The 26,997-nt window shown below is 38.4% G+C and overlaps 1 protein-coding gene across 2 annotated transcripts; it reads left to right on the forward strand.

The window, feature by feature from the left end:
* Positions 1-20,279: 20,279 nt before the first annotated feature.
* On the forward strand, positions 20,280-24,713 carry LOC110876138 (protein IQ-DOMAIN 1). 2 transcript variants are annotated; one of them, XM_022124315.2, is made up of 4 exons: positions 20,280-20,643; positions 21,441-21,755; positions 22,166-22,480; positions 23,967-24,713. In XM_022124315.2, exons 1-4 carry the CDS (start codon positions 20,572-20,574, stop codon positions 24,573-24,575), a joined length of 1,311 nt encoding a protein of 436 aa, XP_021980007.1. In that variant the 5' UTR covers positions 20,280-20,571; the 3' UTR covers positions 24,576-24,713. The 2 variants fall into 2 exon arrangements, with proteins under 2 accessions (XP_021980007.1, XP_035831270.1); XM_035975377.1 differs by having other exon boundaries at positions 20,300-20,643; positions 21,456-21,755.
* The last annotated feature ends 2,284 nt before the right edge of the window (positions 24,714-26,997 follow it).

The following is a 26,997-nucleotide window of genomic DNA, read 5'->3' on the forward strand; positions in this document are numbered from 1 at the left end:
ATTTACAAGATTTTTTATTTTGTTTAAATCATCTTTACATATGAAAATCATTTTCATCATTCAAGTTCATGAAGATATAAAGCATGATGATCTTGGTCTTTCACAAGATCACCACCTTAACTTACTAGATCATGTGTTTAATCACATCTAATAGGTTTCTTATGAAGTCTGACATCACTAACACAAATCATCAAACATCAAGAAACAAATCAACACAATCATCATGTATTCTTATATTATTAAGCTTATGTTAAAGTATCATGATCATGTTCTTTAGTATTCTTCAAGATTAACAATGTATATCATCTTTTAACCAACAATATATGAAGTAATAAGAGATCATGAGGGCCTCACCACTAGCACAAGGCTAGGGAAGAACATTAGAAGTTGTAGATGACAAAAGTGTTGGATAAAAGCAATCGGGAGAGGTCCTTCAAGATCCACAAGCTTCCAACTTCCTTAAGCACCTTCTTACACCTTAGGAGGGTCTTGGAATGGATGGATGATGGGTGAAAGGTGGTGGTGGAGTTGTTGTTCTCGGCCGAAGTGTAGGGAAGAGGGAGGAGAAGTGTGGTGTTGAGTGGTGTGTGCAAGATGAATGAGGATGATTATACTTATAACCATGTTCATGCTTTAACCAAAGGGTAACATGTCCTTAAAGTACAAGACAAATCTTATAACAAATCTCCACAAATCTTAAGAGATCAAGCAAGATCATGGGGGCCACCCATGACCGTCCACTTTAAAAGGGGGGGGGGGTAAAGTGTAAGTTTGAACCATATAGTTAGTTAAGTAATCTAATTAGATTTCAAGTGATTTAGTTAGTGTTATAGTTAATAGATATTTTTAGTGGGTGTTAGGGTGTTCGGGGATCATAACTAGCTTAGAAATAAATAAACAATGCCTCTAGTATAATTTTGATGTTTCGGGTAGTGTCCGGTTGTTTGGTTAGATACCGGTTCGTTAAAGTGTCAAACTATTCCGTTTAGTGATCTTTAAGTACCCTTTTGTGACACTTTTAATTCCCGACACTTAGGAAAGTATTCAGGACCATTTAGTCATATTTTTACATGTTACTAACTTGCTACAATGCTGAATTTTGCTGAAATATATGAAATTTAGCATTTAAAGTGTGTTTCGAGTGCTTTTTAGTGCGTATTTTAGCTTCCGGAAAGTCTATATGTTAACCCTTGTATACATTCTTGGGTTTCAATGTATGTTAGACATTGGACCTACTCCTAGGCCCCAATTCTACTGTCTGACTGCTTTCTGCAGAATTGCTGACACAATGTGTCTTACCGGTGAGTTTACTAGTCTTTCTGACGCATCACTAACATTAATGCATAAGGCAATATTTGAAGTATAAAACGTGCATGAATTCACATGTATAGCATGAAATCAGATAATGTTGACATTTAAGCACATAATTGTATATATTAAGTAATAATTAAATTGTACGGAAGTTACCGGTTTGGTGCCAGTTGTCACACCATATTACGCATGTCATATTTCCAGACGAGTCGTTCTCCTATCTGCCTCATCCTCTCACTACCTTCTAAAATCTCCTCACCAAAGGTTCGGAGTTCTTGCACATTTTCTGCACTCATTAGGGGTGCAGGAGCTGGTACTGGGTTTGGGAACTGGGGCATGGGTTCTTGGTAAGGGTAAGGATTCTCTAGAATTTCCCTGATGTGTTGGTCGTTATCATAGTAGGGGTCTAGAGGGTCCAAGTCTGGGTAGGGTGCTAGGTTTGGCATGGGTTCGTCTTCTGGTATTGGGTAGCATTGTTGGTAATCCCTATGATCATCAAACCACGGGTCGTAGTCTGGGTCTTAGGGATTGGGCGCTGGTATCCTAGGTATCTCAGCTGGGTTGAAATCAGGCATTGGGATTTGATTTTCTGAGTTGACTTCAATTTCCATTAGCTGGGTGGGAAACAGTGGTAATGGTTGGGGTGCTATGAGTTGCTCTAAATTAGGGTCTGCAGCTGTAGTTGCTAAAATATGAAAATTTGCTAGACTCCTATTGAGCATATCCTGGGTATGGGCATCTGTTTCTCTCTTAACGGCTGCTAAAGCACACTGTTGTTGTAACTTTTTCATCCTCTTCCTACATTCACGCACACCTCTGCTGAACCATCCTCTCTTCTTAGGAGGGAATGGCTCTTCAGATTGAGCCTTGAACATGAATATCCAGTCTTCATTGTCAGCCGAATACCCTTAGAGGGTAGGCTGTGAAGAGGTGCCTTCGTCCCTAGGTGAGATGGACAGCTGACGGTAGGCGTCGGAAGGTCCTTGGTCGCTCATACTATAAACTAACAAATTGTCAAATAACACACAACAATAATAAACAGATATGCACGTAGTTCCGTAAGTAATTTCCTAACACATTGGATAATATTTTGGTGTCAGCAGAACACTTCTATGGCTGAATTAGTGGCTTAGCTCTGATACCACCTTCTGTCGCAATCCCCGTCCCCTATACTATCCGGGAATGGGCGGCCGCGGCCAGTTTCAGTGGTATCGGTGTTTATCAATTTGGCAGCGGAATTTACATCAGGACCGTAGTTAGGCAGTATTTTATCAGAGTAAAATACCACGCTTTTATAACATTAAACACATGGGAAAATACGAAGTTTCAAGTACACACATTTTTATAGGGATAAACCCTATTTTATTTAAATAAAACATCTCTTTATTTTAGGTAACTTTATAGCCACTTTTCCAAGCCTTCAGTGCTGTCCAGCTGGCTTCTATTTGGCTTTCACATTTTGTTACCCGAAACGCGTTTAAAAACATTTTGTCAGTGGGAAATACTAGTGAGTGAATCCCAGTTCAATCAAGATAGGTAAAACCGTTTTACAGTATTGAGGGCGGTCGCGCAATTACATTTGTTTCCATCTACTTTAATTACCACCCACGGTACTATCAACCCGACTTGTGGTCATGTTACTACTCACAGTGTAGTAACAAATTTTGTATACAAAACCCCAACATACCGATGATAATTGTTGAATACAAATACTCAATCACTGTTTAATATAATGTACAACATTTGAGGTTTTGTAAAAACAGTTTGCAAAAAGGAGGATTACTCACATTGCTGTCTTCGGTTTTCCTAAAGGATTTCCTGGTGATTATCTATTAATTACACAATGCACACGCGTTACTATAATAACCCAATATTTACAATAGTAATACCCTCCCCGAGACGACATTCCAACGACTACGTCGGGCAGAACCTCGACAGCCGTTACGGAACCCTAAATCAATCGGGCAGCGTATCTGATACGTAATCGGGGGTTATGATACTTACAACAAGGCAGGGCTTCGCTAATTAGGGGGTATAATACCCGGGTATAGTGCCTACTATATAGAAATTGAGAGAGAAAGTTGTGAATTGAATGATTTCAAATGAGAGCCGAAACTCTCAATTTATAGGGCTGATCAGACGAGGCGTCGCGCCCTGCAATGGAGACACAGGAGGGCTTCGCAGTCTGCGAGGCCAGCTAGGGTAGGCCCTAGCTTGGCTGACTCGGACACTAGACTTGACACGGTTGCGACACGTGGCGGCACCGGAGGTGTCCATGTGGCCTAGCCCGTCGCGGCCCGCGACGGAGGTAGTTAGGGGCGTCGCGCCCCGCGAGCACCTCTGAAGTTTTGTTTTTATTTAATTTTTAATTATATATGGTATTTTGGGCTCAATTTTCCTATATGGGGTGTATCTTAAGACATATAGGGACATTTTAAATATATTAAGGGTGTCGAAATTTATTTTGGAGGGTTGTTTTAGATTAGTACTGAGAGAACAGTGAAGAGAATAGAATCAACCTGTACATGAATGCTCCTATTTATAGCCGGAGTAGTGTAGAAGGAGTTGGGCTGATGGGCCTTGTGCCTTGAGTCGACAACAAGGAATATCCTTTTTGTCCCCTCTGCCACAACCGTTAGTGCTTCTTAGGGAGGATGGAGTTGACGCACGCTGAGTGGATCCACGTATCCTGACCGTTGTCCTTTATGTCTCTATGCCATCAGCAGGTGAGTGGAGATCATGGTGCACATATCGTCACACGCTGATTGGTGCCACGTAAGCGTCCTTGTGTACCTTCTTGCCTCCTGTATGATTGTTAATCGTGGAGCACGATAGGATGCAGCTTGTCGGACGCTGATTGGTCCATTTCTCTACCACTTGTACCTTTGTACTGTCCTAGGATGCCTTACGCTTCTGCCCTCCGCACGGCCTCTAGGGTAAACCCATATAGCCAACGCGAGGTCCAGGAAGTGAGGGTTTTCATTTAGGATGCTAAGTGTGGAATTTCGGTCTGGTCTTTGCTTGGCCTCGCGTGCGACCTAGGTTTTACCTAATTAGTGGGTGCGGGGTCTAGTACGTAGACAAATTAATGTAGTATGAGTATGGTCCTGCACGTGACCTGATTGGTTAGCACGGGTTTTTGGGACCATACCCCTTCAAGTCCCCTCAGTCCAGTGCTGCTTCCATGCGCGAAGTAAATGGTTGGAGCTATGGACTAGAAAAAAGAATTAAGTGAAGCTAGATCTTGCTTATGCCCCTTGAACACATCTTTTAGGTCCTGGGAGATGGCACGCGTGTAATGTATTGTTAGTACTATGGCGCACCTGCCAGGATTATAGAAGAGTTAGCCTACCCTGCGCTTGATCAAGTCTCATGGTGAGCATTTTTTGAGAAAAAGGCACGCGAGTGCAAGAGTGCTGGAGCAAACAGCGCAACTCTCTTAGCTTGTTACTGAAGTAACTTGAATTTGTATGTGAAATATCTTGAAACTTGAATCCTGACAGGTTGGTGCAAATGTCGTTGATGGTGATGCTTGAGTTGACCACTGACATGGTTGCAATCATGCTGTCATTATGTCAGTCGCCCCTTTTCGTCTTCTATCAGGCGAGTCAGGTGCGTGGTAACCGTCACCCTGTAAATCTCGCCTTATGTGTCAATCCCTGATTGGGCACGCGCACAGCATGTCTGGCATGGTTACCCATCGCACTAAATGTGATGGGTATATATATCCGAAGATGGAGAGAGAAACATTACCGTTTCTTCGAATTCTCTCCTTTCTTCTCTAATCTTTTCCTTTGAATCTTCAAATCTTCAAATATTTCTTGAGATCTTCAAGTGCTTTTCCAGATTTTCTTTGAATCTCCATCGAAGTTCACAGTTCTTCAAGTATTTGGTATACATAATGACGACAGAAGAAGCTGTTGCTGTTGAAGAAGCCGCTGGTCCATTGCCAGTTTTAAAATCGGACTAGGGCTTGTTCGAGCAAGTTACACGAGGTCAACAATTTCCGGCTGAGTGGGATGCACGATACCCCTCGCAGGGTCAGACGGCGGCCGATGCACCACCAGGCTACATCACGTTATTTGCCGATTTTTTCTTAGATGGCAACTTTTGGTTGCCGGTGACTCATTTTATGGCGGCGATCTTGCACCATTACTCGTTCCATATTTCCCATCTTAGCCCCATGGGCATGGTGAGGATTCACCATTTCGAGTTCGTCTGCCGATCTCAGGGTTTAGAGCCGACAGTTGATAAGTTTAGGGTCTTTTACCAGTTGATTCGAACATTAGGGTTTTTCTCCTTCGCGCTCCGTAATGTGAAGAAGATTCTGATCAACCTCCCAAAAAGCTTCCATGACTAGAAGATGATGTTCTTCTTCATTCGAGAAGAGGTTATTCTGACCGCCATGCTTTTTCGTGAACGCGATGTGATCAACAAGGAGGATACCCCTATCCCCAAAAAGACGGCCTGGTACGAGAAGTTGATGGCGCTTCCCAATAGGGTATTTGGTGAGCAGGTATTGGTAGCGGCTGGTATGAGCGACAAATGGCCTGAGGAGAGTAAGGAAGTTCCAGTTTTGTTGTTTAATGGCGAAGGTAAGCTTCCTATGCTGTTTCCTTTCTTTTAATTATGCGTGTTTGACCGTTGTTTTTCGAACGCAGAGGTTGCGCTTTACCAGGTTGTGTTCAAGACTTTTGGTAGGACTATGGGTGTGATGCCTCTTCGCGACGATGAGGAGTCTTGGTATGAACGAATTATACGTAACCTCATGTTCACCCCACCAGAGTCGTTTGCCAATCCTCCTGAGCCAACTGAAGGTGCGCGCATTCCAAACCTAAGACCACTGCGTGGCGTGACCTCCGCTGGGAAAGAGATTGTCTATCTTTCCAGCGAGGAGTCTGTAGCTTCATCAAATCATGAGTTAAGTACCTGGGATGATGTGTTTGTAGGTGTGCTGCGCGACCCTGGAATAGACACTGAGTAGAAGATACCGAAGAAGACTACGGTGAAGAAGAAGTTTACTGTTGCTGGAGGGGCGACGAGTAAAAAGACTGGGACCACCCACGCAGCGCCTGATGCTGCTTCCAAAAAAGGTACTCTACACTTTTGTCAGAGTAACCTTGAAGATTATGTAATTGCTACTGACTCACTAGAAGGGTTGCGCGATGTAGGTGAAAAGCCTCAAAGCAGCACAGGGTTGAGAGGCCCTGACTCTGGCGCGACCCATTATTCCGCCCATGAAGAAGAAGAAACTGAAGCAGAGGTTGAAGCTGAAAGGCTTATCGGAAAAAGACCTCGCACGGAAACAACTGTCCCTACCCCCCTGCAAAGAAGGCTGCTCCAAGCGGGCCTATAGGAAAAAAAGGGAATTTGAGGAGCTTGTATCGATTCTCGCCAGGTAAGTATCTGCATTTTTTTCTGTTTGACTTAGTAATTTCTAACATTTCCTTTGATTTCCATAAGCAACTGTGAAAAAACCGGAAGTTCAGGCGAAGGGGCCGGAGACAAAGACGACCAAGTTCACCATTATCCCCCCGAAGACTAGCAATGTCGAAGGGCAGACTGGTGAGATTGAGAAGCCTGCTGACAAGGTTGTCGAGAAGGTAGGTGAGAAGGTTGTCGAAAATACTGTTGAAATCATTCCGGAGAAGGTGTAGGGTCCGGAGGTTGTAAAACAGCTTCATTTTCTAACTTCTACACCTTCTTTTGAATCTGGACAAGTTTGAACGGTCAAAATCAGCTGAATTTTTCACTGCTTGTTTAAAATTGAACATAGACAAACCCTTGAAAGTTTCATAGCTAAAATCAAACTAAAAATGGACAAAATTGGACCCCGAACTGATTCCGCTCGAACCGGTATTTTCTGATTTCGCCTGAAACAACCTGTTTTCGCTCCAAAATACAGTCTGATTCCGCTCTAGATTGCTTGATTTCGTCTGAAAAGGTTGATTCCGCTCCAAGTTTATTTATCAGATTCCACTTGAGTGTGTTATCATGGTGATTCCGGTCTAGAGATCTTTCTGATTTCGCTCAAAGATAACCAAAATCAGATTTCGCTCCAAAGTGTAGTTCTAATTCCGCTCCAAACTGCATAGGGTGATTTCGCTCCAATTTGTTATTTCGCTCAGAATAGTCTGTCATTGAAAAAAGTGCTACTGAATCATGGCTGAAGAGTTTTTCAATGCATTCGCGACACCTGTTGCTCCCGTGACTGCTGCTGAAACAGTATACAGTGAGAATGAGACGGGTACTCATCAGAAACCACCAAAGTTGATGTACATTGAGGATCTTCAGGGGTGGAAAAACCGCTTTGAGAATTGGGTTCAAGCTTACAGATTCGATGCCTGGTGTTCATTGCTTAAAGATTATGAGAGACCAAAGAATGAACGCGGGTTAGAAAAGGGTTTTAATGATTTTACAGAAGCTGACAAGTTGAAATATACTAGTGAAAAGATGATGATCAGCATTCTTCAGCAAGCTGTTAAAGAAGATATTTTTGTGTTACTTCAACATAACGGAACAGCTAGATCAATTTGGGAGGCTTTGATTCAGAAATTCAGAGGGAGTGCTGATATGATCAAAAACAAAAAGGCATTATTAAAGAAATCGTTTGACATGTTTACTGCATTTGATCATGAAACAACGAAGCAGACTATTGATAGATACTGTCATTTGGTTCTGGAAATGGGAAGATTGGATATTCAGAAAGAAGATGATGAGTGGGTCAATAAGCTAGCTGAAGCTTTGCCACAGCACAAGTGGGGAACTTATCTGATGGTTGTAATACTCATGAGGAAGACTGAGAGTATGAACTTAGCTCAGTTTATTCAGAAAATTGAAGAACAAGAATTGGATATTCAGAAGACTGCTATCATGACAAATCCAAACGCCAAGCAAGATGTCAGTCTGTCCTACAGAGGAAACAAGTTTGAGGCTACTCCCAGTCAAAGTCCAAAGACTAGTACTGCATTCAGTGCTGATGGTTCTGCAAGTTCAAATACTAGCACTACTAGTCAAAGTATTGGATATTCGTCATCATTTTCAAGCTTTGATCCTAACAGCAACACATCTAGCCCTCAAAAGCAAAATTCCACTAATCTGCAGTGCAATGTTACTTTAACTATTCAGAATGGTCAAAATCTATCTCCTGAAGTGACTAAGCAACACATGGCATCTCTTGTCGCCATGTTAGAGTCGTATGAAAGCTTGATTGCAGGACGAATTGGTAATCTGATGCTCACAAAAGAAGACTACGACCAAATAGATGCTGAAGAACTTGAGTTGATGGATGTGAAGTGGTGTTTGGCTAGTGCATGCAGGAGAGCTGAAAAGTTTCAACAAATTACTGGCAGAGATGAGTTTCGAGGAATGGCTACATCTCCACTGGGTTTTGACAAGTCAAAGGTTACCTGTTTCCGATGTAAAGGAAAAGGTCACTTTAAACGAGAGTGTAAAAACCAAGAATCAACTGGGAGTCAAGATAAGAGCAATTATTATCAGAAATCGATCTTTCATCAGATCGATCAACAACCTCAACAAAAGGAACAGAAAACTGCTCATGGGAAAATGATTGATGAAGCAAATAAGAAAGCTTATTATGGTATAATAGATCAAGGTGATGAGTTTGTTGTAGAGGGATTTAGCTGGGACATGTATATACCTGGTGTGACTAGACCTGATGTGGCTCTTGTTACCCGAATTTTGGGTGAAGATGAAAATTGTCAGAAAAGAATTTCTATATTTCCAGATCTAGGAAGTGATGTTGATACTGATGATGAGGAAGAATATCTTAACAAATGTAGAAAAAGCATCAGCTTTAATTTTTTCTATGCGGATAAAGTTGAGATGCTGAATCAAAAGAAGATTGCCCGTTTGAAGAGAGAGCTAGAAGCAGCAAAGTTACTCGCTGATGAAAAGGCAATGACAGAAGCGGGAAAAACAAAAGATGAAGCAGTTACTGAGAATGCAACAGAAAAGATTGTTGAAGTGGAGAAAGTGGTAGAGAAAATCGTCGAAGTTGAGAAAGTTGTAGAAAAAGTTGTCGAAATAGAAAAGATTGTTGAAGTTGAAAAAATAGTTGAAAAGGTGGTTGAGGTCATTAAGCCTTGTGAAAAATGTTCAGAATATTGCAAAGTATGTGAAGAAAAAGACACGAAGATTGCTGAATTAGAGAGAATGAAAGAAGATTTACTGTCCGATGTCAAGTATGTGAAAGAATCGTACGATGTACTGAACAGGACAGTTGATAGTTTGAAAAGAACAAATGAAGAAATTGAGAAAGCAAATGACAAGGTGAGTGCAACTTTAATGACAAAGCAAAGCGTCATCAATGACTACATTGAAGATTTTGCTAAGCTAAAGAAGGAGTTGGAACTAGAAAAGATCGAGAGTGAAAGGATTAAATGATTACTTTTGAGTTATACTACTTGTGATTATTTGATTTATCGTGTTTATCCTACTATTGCAGGTCTTGAGGCTTTTAAGAAGGAAAAGACTAAAGATGCTGATACTGGTAAGAAACCGAGTGTCAAGTATAACAGATGTCTGCCTCCTATCTTTGAGAGTTATTCCCCCAGGAAACCAAATGAGGAACGAGTAGACAAGGCTCTAAACATCAAATTAAAGTCTGAAATCACTGATGAATTACCAGACAATATTGGTGTCACATTCACAGCGTCTGACACTGATCATGAGTCTGAGTTAGTTAAGAGAGTTGTCGATCAGGTGTTGGATATGGATGAAGAGTTAAAGTCGGAGTCTAAGTCAGATAGTTCGAGTTCGTCTGAAAAGAGTCCGAGTTCACCGGTTAAGAGGGTTTACAATAAAGAATTCTTGTTATCAAAATCTAATTTGAATGACGGATCAGTCAAAGTAGCATATACGTTAAATGATTCAGACAAATTATATTCTGATGAGGAATTCCCAATAAGAAGTGTAAAAACTGAGAAGATCAAAAAGGTTTTCAAATTAACAGAAATTAATATTTCTGAAATAAAAGATTTAAATCTTTCTGAAAAACCTAAACCTTACACTTCAAGAATCAAACAAAAGATAAACAAGAAAATGGGTTACGGTTGTGGTTATGGTTTTCAAAAGAAACCAAACCATAATGGTAATCTCAAAAAGAAAGGTCTTGGTTTCATTTCATCAGAAAATTATAAAAATCAGAAAACTTATAAACCAAAAACAAAATTTGTTTCAGGAGGAAGTTCAGAGGATGAACAGAAGAAACCATTCTGGAAGCAGTCAAACCAGGAGTTTCTTTCTGAAGTGAAGAAGAATGTGAGAAAGTTTGCTCAAAGAGTTGACAGAAGAACCTGTTTCAAATGCCAGGAAGTTGGACACATAGCTTGGAATTGCCCCAAGACCAACTACCAAAAACAGGGAGTTGCTTCTAACTCTGTTTTAAGAAAGACTTGTGTTGATAAGAAAGAACAAGCTGTGAAAAATGTTAAAAAGTTTGAAAATTCTACTTCGAAGGAAGGAGAAAGTTCAAAAAGGTTTTACAAAAGAAGAGGTGATTTGAGTAAACAAAAGTGGGTGGTTAAAACAGATAGTTGTTCTGACAATGAATCTGATTCCATAAAATCAGAGGAGTCATTGGTTGAGAAAAGGATTGTGAGTTCTGTTCCAGAAGTGAACGATGAGAATTTTCCTCAATTGTCAAAGGAAAATTTGATGTCGAAAGTGGGAAAGGTAGAGATCTCAAATCAATTCTTCACTGATAAAGGAGAATTTGATGTTGAGAAGGCTTTCAACGGGAAAGTCAAACATATCTTTGGAAAGATGGTTGATAGGAAGGTAAAAGGTGCTAAAGAGTTTTACAAATCAAAATGTTGGTGGGATAGATGTGTTCCAAAATCACCCAAGGCTGGTCAGGCTTGGGTGGACATGATTTGCCGGAGCTCCCAGGTTGGTAAGAGTGGAGCAGGAATCGGCACATTCTTGAAATGTTTGTTTGGTAAATCTACAGGTGATGTCTTTAAATTGTTATATTTTGATTTACAAGTGATTATGGTTGGTGAGTGAACCTGTAAGTGGTTGAAAGAGGTTTTCATTGACAAGTGGTTAATCAAGGTCATTAAGTTGAACTTGATTGGATCATACTTACAAGTGGTATTTTGGAGAACAAATGATGAGTTTATCCTCTAACCTACAAGTGGTTTGAAAATCAACAAAATTAATTTTCCGGAAAAACCATTTGATTAAAACAAACTTAAGTGTTTTGAAATCATAATGGGAAAATAGTTTGTTGTGAGGGGGAGTTCTGATTGTTCATGCCAAATGGATGGCGATTTGAAGTGATTTGATATCAGTTGTCAATTTGTTTGTACAGTTTGTTTTCAAATTTTCCTTTAAATGTGTTTGCATTTTAGGGGGAGTAAAAATTTCAGAAAATCCAAAAACATTAGAAAATTTGAAAAAAAAAAGCCAAAAACATGATAAAATCAAAAATGAGTTTTGTTGTATAAAAGAGGAAATGATAGTACATCAGTGGACGATCACGGCATGCTAAAGAATTGGAAAGTTAAATAGTGATAAACGGTCTCACTGATGATGTGTCAGTAGGTTTTTGCACATTTAATAGATTGTGACGAGATATAAACCTAAATTTCAAACTTGCTTAACTTGTGGGTAACATCTCTCGGATATATGGGTAACCCCCGAAATCTTGTTTGAAGGACCCCTCTTTCTGAGATACTAGGTCTTTATGCTTAGTGTTATCAGGGGTATTATCCCGGGACTTCTGATAATGCGGAAGCAATGGCCTAGTCCCCGGAGAATACTTTACACTTGCTTGAAAAATAGCGCCGCCCTCAGCATAAATGATGAGACAATAAAATTGCTAATCTATGCTGTTGTAAAAAAGTTCCTCTAAAGGGGACCCACCAAAAGTCGAAGCCGTCATCTCTTTGCGTATACGGAAGTATCGACCTGAGCTCTCACGGCCCTTGCACCTAACCCCTTACAGATATCATCTAGGTATACTCACCTGTAAGACTGAATATTGGGATCTGGATACGGGAGTATATTCTGAGGTGGGACACGCGAATAAGTTTAAGTCTCTAAAACACTAATTCCGTATCTCGAAACAGTTGAACTTTGTGTGAAAATTTAAGTGGACCAGTATACTGACAATCTAAGTGAATCGTTTAAAACTTAAAATGATTAAAGCTTAACGGTGTTGGTGATTTGTTTCAGAAACTGATATGATCCTCTTACACAAACTCACAAAAATATTGTATGTAAATATTTCTTTACTGCATTTCATTTTGGTAATTTCACAAAATTCCAAAAAGATTTTCAGTGTGTTTTAGCAAAAAATTTGAAAAATCCAAAAAGATTTTTGACAATTGATACTGAAGAACTGATTTTCAAAATTCCGAGTGTTGAACATGATGAACAGGTTTGGGAGAGTTTGATTGAAAAGTTTTTATGAATGATCACAGTTATTCTGATTGTGTTTTGAAAGTAGGGGAGTCAGTGTTGGTGCATACAATTTGATAATTTGTTAATATCTTATTTTTATGAATCTAATGTTTTGGGTAGAGGATGTGCATGATTTCCTGAGCTGGATGAGAGCCAGGTTCCGATACCTGAGGACTATGTAAAGCCAGGTTGCTATCCTGATGCTGTAAAAGTCAGACTACGATCCCAGCATGTTTTGAGGGGGAGTCTGTTAAAGAATTTGAAGATGCAAGAGATAGATAGAGATTCTGGAAGCCCGAAGACTGATCAAAACTGAAGATGCGAAGACTCGACACTTAAGACTCGTCAACATCTGAGGGGGAGTCTGTTAGTGCATACATCTGTCGACTTCGTCTTGTATCGAGTCTTGTATTAGTATTGTTAGATCAGGGCACGTTGTACGAGAAAATGTCAAAATTTAGGTTGTATAGGTGGTGATTTCGCTCCAAACAGTACATGCATGTGATTCCGCCCGAAACGGTTTCGAGCGAAATCAGCATGTTGCTGATTTCGCTCCAAATGGTTCTGATGTCATTCCGGGCGAAATCAAGACCCTATATATAGGTGTCTCAGGAGCGAAATCAGTAAGCACGTCCTTGTTTCCGGTACCGAACTGCTGCCGAGGTGCCGTTTGAATGTAATCTCTGTTAAATCATCAATACAAGGCAAATTTAAGTGTTACAAGCTGTTTTTCAAGTCTGTTTCTTATTTTCCGTATCTGAAACGGATAAGAGCTCATCGGATTGACTCGTTTGGGTCAGCACGCGATCCTACACGAACCATGCGCGAGCAGCTCACGTGAGAGTTTGGACGAAAAGATGGCACCACATACGCATGGTCCATCCGCCCACTATACCAATACTTGTAAAAAGCTGGATGTGATCATCAGGGTCAGTTAAACCATTGAACTCCGGATAAACTTTGAATACTCAGCTGCTGCCGAAGGCCTGTAAACAAGACTGAAGTCGTGCTCTGCTGTTTCATTATACGTGATGTGCCGCTTCGGCTTGTATGATTCATGGTTCTTCTATAGACGGTTGAAGACCGAAGAGCTTTCCTCTTGACGGTATGAGGAGTCGTTCTCATCCGTGTTCTCCCATTTATCATTGATGTTGCGCGGCCCAAGCCGGCTGCTCAATGGATGCCTATGCTGCACATGGGATGGGTGATCATAGTAGTTGTCTATCTCGTCATAGGTATCACGCGTGTCGTGCACGCTTTGTCTTCTTTGAGAGCCAGGTCTCCCTTTTAATTGTATCTTCTGTTGAGGGGGTGTCTGGCGCGCCCCCTGCCCTGGTGCAGGAGTTGCTACTAGAGATGGTTCCATCTGCGCTTGTAAAATTGCCTGTTGCGCGCTCAGTTGTGAATACACAAGATTCAAAGTTTCCTGCTTCTTAGCATACCAAGAGGCAAGAGTTTCCCCCTCTGGTAAACCTAGCAACGTGGATATGCTCGAAGGTGTTGGAGTTGACGGGCCAGCACCGTGACTTGTTGGGGTAGCCGTTTGGATGATGCGAACACCACTTGCGCGGGGTCCCCCAACGTTTGTTGTTTCACCCTCGGTAAACTCGTCCATGGGAAGGTTTTGGACGTGCAAATTGTCCGCCCCCGTTCCCATTTGAGAGCGTGTACCGAAACCGAAATCTGGTACTCCCTGATTGACCATTGATCGAGAGAACAGAAAAGCTCAGAAAAAAGAAGATGAAAGTGATTGTAAAAAATCAGTGGGCACCAATGAAGAAACACGAAACTAATATGGTGATTAGTTTGGGCTTATGCTTCGACAATAGGGTTAATCTTCTTATTCCTTTCCAAGCTGTAGCCTTAATCTTCCTACAAAACACTAAAACACCCCGTTAAGCTCGTTAAGATGAGGGGAATAGGGGGTTCTCCTTTTAACCACTCTCCGGTGTGAGAATAAGTAAGCGTTTTGAGAAAATATGTGTGTGATTAGTAGTGAGAGAACAGTGAACAAAATAGAATCAACCTGTACATGAAGGCTCCTATTTATAGCCGGAGTAGTGTAAAAGGAGATGGGCTGATGGGCATTGGGCCTTAAGTCGGCAACAAGGAATATCCTTCTTGTCCCCTATGCCACAACCGTTAGTGTTTCTGAGGGAGGACGTAGTTGGCGCACGCTGAGTGGATCCACGTGTTCTGACTGTTGTCCTTGTTGTCTCTCTGCCATCAGCAGGTGAGTGGAGATCATGGAGCACATGTCGTCGCACGCTGATTGGTGCCACATAAGCGTCCTTGTGCACCTTCTTGTCTCCTGTACGATTGTTAATCGTGGAGCACAATAAGATGCAGCTTGTCGGACGCTGATTGGTCCATTTCTCTGCCACTTGTACCTTTGTACTGTCCTAGGATGCCCTGCGCTTCTGCCCTCCGCACGGCCTCTGGGGTAAACCTATATAGCCGGCGCAAGGTCCAGGAAGTGAGGGTTTTCATTTAGGAAGCAAAGTGTGGAATTTCAGTCTGATCTTTGCTTGGCCTCGCGCGCAACCTAGGTTATACCTAATTAGTCTGTGCGGGGTCCATAAAGTAGACAAATTAAGTAGTAGGAGTATGGTCATGCGCGCGACCTGATTGGTTAGCGCGGGTTTTTGGGACCATACCCCTTCAGATGGTATTCAAAAGCCAAAACATGATCAACTGATCAAGAAATAAATAGAAGTTTGAACCAGATTTCTCCCAAAGATAGTGAATCTTGAACACCTATATCAAAGCATTTGTTGAAGACTAGCTAACATCTGTTTGAAGCCTTGGAACCACTATTCATGAAGAAGCAAGGTCTGTTCAAGTCCTAAAGTCTGTTGAAGCAAAGGTTTGTTCATGAAGACCAAGCATTTGTTTCTGGCCAAATGGATGTTTGGAACAAAGCAACAGAGGACAGACTAACAATTATTTCGCAATGTAACAGTAGTAGCTTGTATAACACTGTTTAGCATAGTTAGATCTGATGTTTGATTCCCACAGATGTTTGCAACATATTTGGAATATTTTCTGTCAGGAATGTTAGATGTCACTATTAGGGTGATGTAAACCAATCACAAACAGAATTTTCATACTTAGTATAAATAGATCTCACCTGTTAGAGATCTAGTTATCACTATACATCACCTTTTCTTTTGTACGAACAGAACTGTTAGTAATCAGGCTGAGGGGGAGTCTATAGAGTCAATCTTTTTGTAAAACTTTCTGTAATCATTAGATTATAATTGAAAAACATATGTTGATGATGGCTCTTTGCTTGTGATTATTTATCTTTACTTATACAATACAAAACTGTTTGCTCTTAATTGTCATTTAATCACAACCCTTGTATACTCAGACCTAATAATTGGTGTTAGAGCTTGGTCGCGTTAAACTTGATTTCACAATCAATTAAACATACAAATATGGGCTCACAAAGATCCAAATATGTTCTTGATGCTTCTGATGTTTGTCTTTTGCTAAGCGCAGGCGTGCACAGGGGTTCATGGTCGTGCCACCTCACTTCGTAGACTTTTGTTAACCATTATTGGGTTGACTTGTTGACTTCATGCTCCTAGGTGTTGTGTACGACCATGCCCATAGCCTTGCACGACTGTGCCTATCTTGCAACTTGTTGATTTCCTTGGAATTTGACGTGTGCGAGTGTGTACGGATTTTTGATATATTTTTAAGTATTTTTTACTCTTTTTATCAAGCTTTATATTTATAAAACACGATGTAAACTATCACTCTCTACAACACGTTAGGGCAAGTGCACCCATCGTTGACGTAGTGTAGTGATGGGAAGATACCGATGTCGTCTAAGGACACAAGAGCTTTTAATACCGGTTTATCATCAATCTCTAATAGACCCAAATTTTGAGAAAAAGGTTTTTTAAACATGTAAAATGATAAAAGGAAATAAAATAAATGAAAGAAAAAATAACAAGAAAGAATCACTTGGTTCCGATTCATCTTTTATGTATCCTTTGATGATTTTCACATTTTGGGTTTTTTAAGATATTGTCTTAGTTATAATGGCATGCCCCTCTTTTGGAGGCAACCCTGCCCTTGGCCATATTGGTCTGAGTCAGCAGGGATACAGTCTCGCAAGACCGGATTATTGAAAGATAATTAAGTAAGTTATTAATGAAAATGTGGTATGTCCCTCTTTTGGAGGCAACGCTACGACCATATTGGTCTGAGTCAGCAGGGATACAGTCCTGCAAGGCCGGTTTAAAGTTTTTATAGTAGTTTGTTTATAAGGGATTACAAGCCGTTCTTACTTCCCCCGATTTGATGCTATCTGCTTCAAAGGAAGTCCTAATAAGCTTGAATTAGGTCCTCGCAGGATCTATACACTAAACAAGGCAAGAACTTTACCCAAACCACCCTTCTAACCCTCTTCCAGGCAGTTAACATGCTTTATATAGACCGTAAAGACATGAATGAGTGAATCAACGAAACATGAAGAATGGTAGAATAAAAATTCACCTTTAATAGAAAAAACTAGTTATTAAAGTTATTAAATGTACCAATTAAAAAGTGACCAAAGGTTGGAAATCAAAAGTAATACACAAAAGATTTTGTTTTCACCAAGTGACGTAAAAGATTAGCCAAGCATGGCTATAGTTTGACAAAAGCTCTTACCATCGATCCTGGATCACGAGACTACTCTAACTCTAACTAAAATGGTGGAAGATGATGGTATTGTGGTGGTGGAAGTGAGAGAAGTGGTTTGCCAAGCGATGATTTGCAAGTGAGCCAAGCACCCCTATTTATAGTTGGAAAAAGGAGACTCACACGGCCCCATGCCAGGTGGGCACGATCCCATGTCCTGCACCTTCTCTGTCTTTATTTAGTGCTCTTGTCAGCTCTTCTGCATACACGGCCCGATGTGTCAACGGCATAGCCCCATGGCCCTTGTACTTGTACTTGTTGTACGAAACCAGATATGCAAATCTGAGAGTTGACGATGACCCGTGCTTAGGTGATACGGCCTCGTGTCCCTTGCCGTTTTCTGTTTGTCTTTATTCTATAAGGAATCTTGACTTGGGCACGACCCATGCCTGGCAGGCACGGCCCCGTGTTGGGCTTCTGGATTGTTGCTTTTATTCTTGGGGTGAAGCTTTGGAGGGTCGGTATAATGTGTCAACTTCCATTCTTCATCTTTATGTTGGTTTTTGTTGTTAATTTGTTCCTTTTGTTCGTTTGAGCTTATTTTATCCTTAAAATCAAAAGTAAACAAAGAAATGCACTTTTCCCAACATTAGTATCGAAAAGGGTTGTTTTTATACCACAAAAGTCAACCCTAGACCTATGGCATTGTATCATAGAGACTTTATCACAAAAGTCAACCCTAGACCTATTTGTTGTCTAACCTTTGTAAATTCACTTTGCGGGTTAGTAGCCACTCCGTTCATCCCTTGGCCTATCCGTTTCACCATCTGACAAATACTATTACCTCTGGTGTTCCTCTTATTGACTTCTCTGGTGGTAACTGTGCGACGAATACTGATCAACAATAGAAAGAGCATCTGTCTTTGATAATACACGATTATAGCCAAAGTTCCAGCGATTTATGTCGAACCACCACTCAATCACAACTCGTATCAGTAACCAGTATTCCACTTATTGTTATGGCAAAACCACCTTAAAGTTTCCCCTAAAATAAGTATCTGAAATCGTTTCAATTTTAAACTATAAAATGAAAACAATAAACACAAAAATTTAAGAAAGAACTCACAGATTTAAAGTAAACCCTTGTATTTACCATATAGAGGAGATGTAGACCCTTCCAAAATCCAAGTGATTTATGACTAACAAACCATAGAGATGTTAAGAACTCTGAATTACAAGTAAATAAATAAAAATCGGAAACACAACTACAACTTCTATGGCCAATCCCTAATCCCTATGATGAGTTATGTACTTATTTATATGTCAGATTCAAATGTCAAATAACACCATGTAGAATTAAGGTCTTTTAACTAAAACTTACGGGATTCTTCAATTATCCTCTTTAAATTTCTTCTACTAAGACCTTCTTGATTCTGATGAACAAAACCCCATGTCTCTAGAAAGATCTGCTAACAACAACTGTAAGCATGAATAGATTACAAATTATACCTTCCATTTCAGAAAATGGTAGAGTAAATGAAAGTGTTCTTTATCAATACGTCATGATTCACATTTAAAATCCCATCATCTCAACCAAAACGATGACATCCAGATTCAAAGCAAAAAAATCTACATGGGTAGTTCACTCCAAATTTCAAGAGAAAAGGAAAAAAAACCTAAATAAGCGATAACTCACCAATTGAGGTCATCAGTACAGATTGAAATTGGGGCATTTAAACCCTAAGAACATTTAAACCTAACAGATTCAAGAGTAGTGTTGCTAACCTATTTGGAATTGTCGATTTGCGGTTCTGGATAATGTGAAATTGCAGTTTAATGGTGCGAAAGCATAGATGCGAGGGATTCGATGATGAAAATTTGGGGTTTCCTCATTTAGATGAAGAGAGGTGGAGGCTATAACGTCGGAGGAATAGGAGACATGTGGATTTTTGTTATTGGTGGACTCCTTTCCACGCGTGAGAACATCAACGACTAAATGCATGGTCCAACCAACACATTTTAGGCCCAGCGAGTGGTTTTGTTATAAACCACAGTCCAACTTGCAAAGCAAAGGTACAGCTTACAATGCGTCAAAATGTTGCAAATTTATAGTTGTATAATAATATAATAATATTTAGATAGATAAGAGTTTGTTTTACGTACGGGAATTCATGATTATACATTATTCTACATATTTTAAATGAATAAAATAACTACGAAATAATAAATGACTTAAAAAACCAAAAATTATATATAATTTTGTGAAACATTAAACAAGTAAACAAGATACACTCGTTAGTATGAAGTTTATTTAAGTGAAAGTTTTATCTTATTTTCAAATCACATATCACTAAACTACTTTTCAATGTGAAAAGCAAATGAGAGGATTTAAAAGATTTGTGTAATTGAGTTAGCATTTTGAACATAAATTTAAAAATCAGGAGTTGAGAAGTTAAAAGTTTCGTATTGTATAACTAAGAGTAAATTACGTTTTTGACCCTTGTGGTTATATCACTTTTACTATATTAGGCTAAAATAAGAATTTTTAACATATATGCCCCCATGATCTCTATAACTAACCATTTTGGCCCCTAAGTCTTACCATTTTAGCCCCTAAGTCTAACCATTTTAGCCTCATGGTCTCTATAACTAACTATTTTGGCTCCCACGATCTCTAGAATTAGGGGACAAAATGGTTAGTTATAGAGACTATGGGGGCAGATATGTTAAAAATTCTTATTTTAGGCTAATATAGTAAAAGTGATATAATCACAGAGGCTAAAAACGTAATTTACTCAATAACTAAATAAAACCTCATAGACCAGAAGCGTAATTTATTACTATTACTAATTACTATTACTAATAATATATAAATAAATGCAAAAGATACAATAAAATGGTTTTGTGGAGTGCATATGAAGTTAGTGAAAGAAGTCTAGTTGAAGGACTGAGCAGCAATTAACACCCAAACCTACCCACTCGTGATAACGATTAATAAACCAACGCCATTTCCGCGCCCAGCAGTTACTACTCTCTCTCTCTCTCTCTCTCAGTTTTCATTTTTCAGTTTCCTCTTCTTCTTCCTCTTATCAAATGGAGATCGATACCAACAAGATGCAGATCACACCCACTTACTGAATTTTCAAGGTTTCATCTACATTTCTGTTGTGATTTTTGATCGTTTTTAGATTGAAAATGGGGAAGAAAGGTAGCGGATGGTTTTCCTCCGTCAAAAAGGTGTTTAAACCTTCTAACAATGATAAGCAGGTTAGTTGATCCTTTTCAATCTTTCATTACTTTAAACACGTAGTTGTTTTCCAAATTATCAACACTGATTGCAGATTTGTTTTAAAAATATACAATTCTTTTGCCAATGATAATTGGTTTAATCTTCATCTGCAAATGTGTTGTACTGTTGTTCAATCATTGTTAGGTTTTTATTGCTTTTGTGTGCGAAATTATTATATAACTACACTCAGTAGTTAAGCTTGATCTTTAAATGATAGATATCCTACCAAATAATATTATTTATGTTTTATTTTTAATTAGTTTTGTTTGCGAAAATATGAACAATGACGGCAGATTTGTATCAAGCAGAATTGCTTTGCAAATTGTAGTTTGATTTTCATTTGGAGTAATTGTGATGCTTTAATCATCGCTCGAGCTCGAAGCTGATTTGCATATTTTGATTAGATTAATTAAACATCCAATTAAGTTATAAGAAGTTTGTCGGGAGGTTTTGGGTAATCAATCGATATTGCTTTTTCTTCAATTAAACTCAACCATTAATCATCATGTGATCTTTGTCCTTTTTGTTTTTTCTTTTCTTTGAGGTTCCACATTTACTACTATGCTATGGTCCCCCCTACTTTCCACAGTGCAATCTGGCCCAGCACTTTGTGAGATATAACCATCATGCCACCTATGATATCACATCATCAATGTCCCTGCCTGCATCTTATGCTTCATCACAATCACCATAATCATGCCTTAATTAATCACTTGCTAGATTTTGATCAAGATCTATTTTTGGAATTAATTAATCGAATTGTGACTGTTTCTAGAATGTTTTTCGCAAGGAGAATGTCGTGGATAAACGCCATGAGGACACACCGGAGGTTGTCACATTCGAGCATTTTCCAGCAGAGACTTCACCTGATATCACCAATGAGGAAATTAGTGACGGTGACCAATTGTCCCAACTTGGTGATGATCGGAATCATGCCATTGCGGTTGCAGTAGCCACTGCTGCTGCGGCCGAGGCTGCAGTTGCTGCAGCTCAAGCGGCAGCTAAAGTTGTTCGTCTAGCCGGTTATGGCCGCCACTCTAAGGAAGAAAGAGCTGCCATTCTCGTACAATCATACTATAGAGGATATCTAGTAAGTATTCACAAATAAAGATTATCATTTACTTTCAAGATCAATGGTAATATACACAGGCGTAAACTAGCATAGCCGCTCGTGAGCTACTCGATATTTACATGCTAAAAGCTCAAGTCCAAAAATTAGTTTGTATATTAATCAAGCACGATCCACAACCACTAGCCTAAACAAACCTGTTATTTATTTAATATATTAAATATATGTATTTATAGTAATTATTAATATATAAAACAATAATTATAAATGTATATAATATAATTAATAAATAATAATTGAGCAAAGTTTTAGCCGAGTTCAAGCTCTCATAAGTTAAAGGAGCTGAGTTCTTCGAAATTAGACGAACTCGTGCCCGGCTCACTTACACCCTTCGTACATACTAATATGGTTATGGGTGATTTGATTTGCAGGCTAGACGGGCTTTACGTGCACTAAAGGGACTAGTGAGATTGCAGGCACTGGTGAGGGGTCATAATGTGAGAAAGCAAGCTCAAATGACAATGCGGTGTATGCAAGCTCTAGTCCGCGTGCAGGCGAGAGTGCGTGCACGCAGACTAGAGTTGACACATGAAAAGCTTCAAAAGAAACTCGGAGAAGATGATAGACAAACAAAAACACGTGAAACCCGGAACCAGAACATCGAAAAGATCAAAGAAAGTACACTGAAGAAACATGATGCAGAGATGAAAAGAGAACGAGCTCTTGCGTACGCATTTGCTTACCAGGTTGGTTGGTAAACATTTATGCTTTGAGCTTGCTTCAGGTTTAATTTACTTAGGATCAGTGGTTTTTCAAATGTGTTTACCTAATAACCTAAACTATTTGGTATATTTTATGCCATTGTTAAAAGTTAAAAAGTAATCACTCAAAAAATAAAATAAATATGTAAATTTAGAATTTAAAAGTATATATATATATATTTTTTTAGATTCAAAGTATTAATATGAATAAAAAAAATTGAATGGTGTTTTGGTTCATGTGCATCAGTTATTATTTTGTTTGTAATTTATTTAGACGATGGGGTATGGGGTATGGGGTTTGGGTTGGGGCATGGGTTGGCTGAAAACGCTCAAGCTACCACCCCGGGGCTTGGGTTGGGGCGTGGCCCCATTGGCGTGGGTTTGAAGTCGGGCGTGGGGCGGGTTAGTAAGTGACATGGCAGGCTCTTAATGGTCAAACCAAACTCAAGTCCCCAACCCCAAGCCCCGAACCCAAGCCCCACCATACCCCATGGGCGTTGGTTTGAGTGGTTGGGGGGCTCCCATTCCACGTGTCCACAAATGCCACAACCCAAACCCAAACCCAACTCAAGCCCCACCATACCCCATGATCTTATGGGTCAAAGTTAGAGAATTAAGTTCATTGGGTTGAATCGTTTGACAGGGTTAACTGTGTCAAACACGTACATTACCTAAATCATATTACTATTAGAGCATTCACAATATATAATACGTTGTTTTTACTCATTTTTTCATATCATCCATTTTTTTTATGATGGACCTTGTTTTTGTGTCTTATTTTTTAGATATGTTTATCTAAAAAATGACTAAAAACAACTAAATGGTGGCCACCTTGTCCTTTTGGTTATATAATATATAGATAGAGAGGGATTTTTTTTTTAAAAGGTGGTGATAATGTCGTAATGTTTTCAGGTATTTTTACGTTTTTTTATTGGGTGAGTTTTAAAGAGTGGTGATGATGTAATAATGTTTTTGGATACTTTTAGGTTTTCTTATTTGGTGAGTTTTAGGCGTTTTTAGAGAACGAATATTTTTTTTGATGTGACAACTGTTTTTAGAGAACGAATATTTTTTTTAATGTGACAACTGACTAGACACATTCTTTTATCTCGTTTTAGTCTTCTTATTGTGGATAATCTTATCATATTTAACATATTTAAATAGCTAGTGACTAGTCATCAGACCTATAAATTTGATGATATAGTTTGTTTTAAAAGTAAAGGGATTTAATAATGTAAAAGAAATTAGATTTTTAGAGGATTATTTTAGTCATACGTGCAAAGAGTTTTTAAAAATTTAATATATAAATACTTTATCCTAAGTTCTTAATGTAATGAATTTATTGATTTCAAGTTAAAGTCCAGATTTATGTATAAATATTTATAGGGATTTCTATAATAATTTTAATATTATATATAAAAAAAATATATGATCTTTTTTGTTTTACTAAGATTCTTGTTTCAAATAACAGCAAGAGCAGCAACAAAACTTTATGCATCCAGATTCTGATAACGCAATATTATATCCCAATGATGATGGAAAACAACAATGGGGATGGAATTGGCTTGAGAGCTGGATGGCATCCCAACCCTACCATACGCGGCCCGCTGGGCCCCACGACGGATCCTATCTGACCCATACAAACGATGACGTGTCGGTTAAAACAGTCGAAATGGATCTGGTCACACCCTTAAGCTCAGACTACATCACCACAGGTCGGCTCAGTGGGGAGACACTCGACTCGGCTCAACACTCTAAGTCAAAACGCCAATCAGGCTCTGATTATTTCCCAAGCTACATGGCTCCAACCCAGTCAGCCAAAGCCAAGGTCCGGGCCCAAAACCCCGGAAAGCAAAAGGCCCAACCCGTGAAGAGAACCGCTAACGGACTGTCTTTCGACACATCAAGTTCTGGAGGCAATGTAATGTATCAGATCCCACGAAGTCCAAGCCCGAACCCGAAAGGATACATAAATGGTTCTCGAGGTCAGTCTAAATGGTCCACAGGGTACAGCCCAGATTCTAGTGGAGGTGATGATGGGTCAACGAGTCGATATGGGTGGAGACACCATTTTGGATGAGTATGGTATATGATGATGATGGTAATAACAAGCCCCCTATAATATATTGTGTGATATCATTTCATTCTCAAAGCTGTTAATACGTGTTGCCACTTTTATAATTTATAATTATGTTTACTTTTGTGATGTTCATTTGTATTAGATTTTTGTTTAATTATGAAAATGTATTGAATTAAATGTCCAAATTTTGTATTTATACTGGTTTTAACTTTATGAACACTTCTACATAGTGAACTCTTATAGTACAAATATATGTACTTGGTATCGGCTTGTTATACCAGAGGTTAAACGAGGTTAACCATTTGTGAGTTAGGGGCTGTTTGGTAGCCTTTGAATGGTCATTAAGAGGCTACCTTTTAATGGAACCATTAAGAATTTTACCAATGAGAAGGTAGAAGAATGTGACATGTGATGATTTACCATTCAGAGGTTACCTCTTAACCATTCAGACTTGAGCTTACCTCTTATTCATTCAGAGGTTTTAAACCATTAACAGTTAGCATCTGAATGGTCATTAAGAGGCTACCAAACAGTCCCTTACTCCTTGTTGAAAGCTTGAATTGAACTAACCTCAAACGAGTTTGATACTAAAAGAAAGTTTGTTTCTTAAACAAGTCTGGGCCCGAGCTTCACTTATTTGGGTCGAGATTTACCTGAATGATCATGTTATTTAGCAATTTAGTAATCATTTATTATTATTATTATTATTATTATTATTATTATTATTATTATTATTATTATTATTATTATTATTATTATTATTATTATTATTATTATTATTATTATTATTTTCGCCTAGCCTTTTCAACATGGCTTAAACCTTTTCAGTGTAGCGGCTTGAGATCTTTAAGTGTAGCGGCTTGGCTTGGTTTAAGATCTTTCAACACGGCTTGAGAACTTTCAACACGGCTTGAGATCTTTCAACATACTTTAAATATAAACAAATAATAAAAAAAAATCTCAATTATGTGAGAACTTGAAAATCTCAATTAAAAAAATCTAAAAGTTTTAACTTAAAAATAATAAATATTCAACTTGAAAATAAAAAATTACTAGGTTAAAACCAAGTGTATTACACGTGTTAAAAATGTAATTTTTATACTAAATAATAAAAAAATATAACTTTAAAAACCTCGTGTATTACACGAATTGAATAAATGTAATTTTATATATTAAGTAATAAAAAAGTTATATACTTAAGAATCTCGTGTATTGTACAAGTTGAATAAATGTAATTAATTGTATATACCAAATAATTAAAAAATGTTATACCTTTAAAACTTTGTGTATTACACGGGTTAAATAAATATAATTTTGTATACTAAATTTTTTTTACTAAATGATAAAAATGTAATATCTTTAAAAAACTTGTGTATTGTACTCGTGTAATACACATATTCAGCTCGTACAATACACGAGGTTTTTAAAATTATATTTTTATTATTTAGTATAAAAATTACATTTATTTAACCCGTGTAATACACATAGTTTTAACCAAGTAAGTTTTTATTTTCAAGTTAAATATTTTTTATTTTCATGTTAAATATTTATTATTTTCAAGTTAAAATTTTCAGATTTTTTTAATTGAGATTTTCAAGTTCTCACAATTTAATTGAGATATTTTTTTTAAATTTGTTTATATTTTTAATTATTTGTTTATATTTAAACTATGTTGAAAGATCTCAAGTCGTGTTGAAAGTTCTCAAGCCGTGTTGAAAGATCTCAAGTCGTGTTGAAAGATCTCAAGCCAAGCCAAGCCAAAATCTCAAGCCGCTACACTTTAAAAGCTTAAGCCAAGTTGAAAAGGCTCGGCTTAGAAACAATAAAAATTTCTCAACTGGACACGTGGCAATCATGGGTTTTAAGCCATTTCAGTTGCTTGAAACGACTCCTTGTGAGAGTTCACATGGCTATTTTTGAAAAAAAAAAACTTTGGTCAACGGCTATTTTGGAAATTTCCCCAAATTTAGTTATGTATCATATGATATTTCTTATGTATTATTAACTTATCCGACAGTCAAGTTACACGGAATAATCAAAATGGAAGAAACACTAAAACATCCTAGGTAGACAGTGATGTTGCATGGGAATCAAGATGAACCAAGTCCTTTTGGTCGTATCCTTTTGGATGTACGTGATGTGCATGGATATATTACCAATTGGGTATCCCATGTGATGTGCTTAATAAACCATCTATATTTGTATTTCTTTCGTAAGATACATTTCTTTTGGTTTGTTTGAAAATAATGGCGTTCGAAAATAAAATAATATAAAACAAAAGTTAAGTTTTGTTTTGTTCCAAACCTATGCTTAATTGTCAGCCATCTACGCCTCATGTTAAGGAATTGAAAATAAATTTAACAAATATCGGTTGACACAAATCTTATCCACATTAAAAAGTAAAAAAACAATTATTATTAGT

This window comes from Helianthus annuus, chromosome 1, assembly GCF_002127325.2.
Source record: "Helianthus annuus cultivar XRQ/B chromosome 1, HanXRQr2.0-SUNRISE, whole genome shotgun sequence".
Classification (NCBI taxonomy): Eukaryota; Viridiplantae; Streptophyta; class Magnoliopsida; order Asterales; family Asteraceae; genus Helianthus; species Helianthus annuus.

Coding starts and splice junctions, on each gene's coding strand:
- LOC110876138 (XM_022124315.2), top strand. CDS start 20,572: ATGGGGAAGAAAGGTAGCGGATGGTTTTCCTCCGTCAAAAAGGTGTTT. Junction 20,644..21,440: donor CTTCTAACAATGATAAGCAG/GTTAGTTGATCC, acceptor GACTGTTTCTAG/AATGTTTTTCGCAAGGAGAA. Junction 21,756..22,165: donor CATACTATAGAGGATATCTA/GTAAGTATTCAC, acceptor TTTGATTTGCAG/GCTAGACGGGCTTTACGTGC.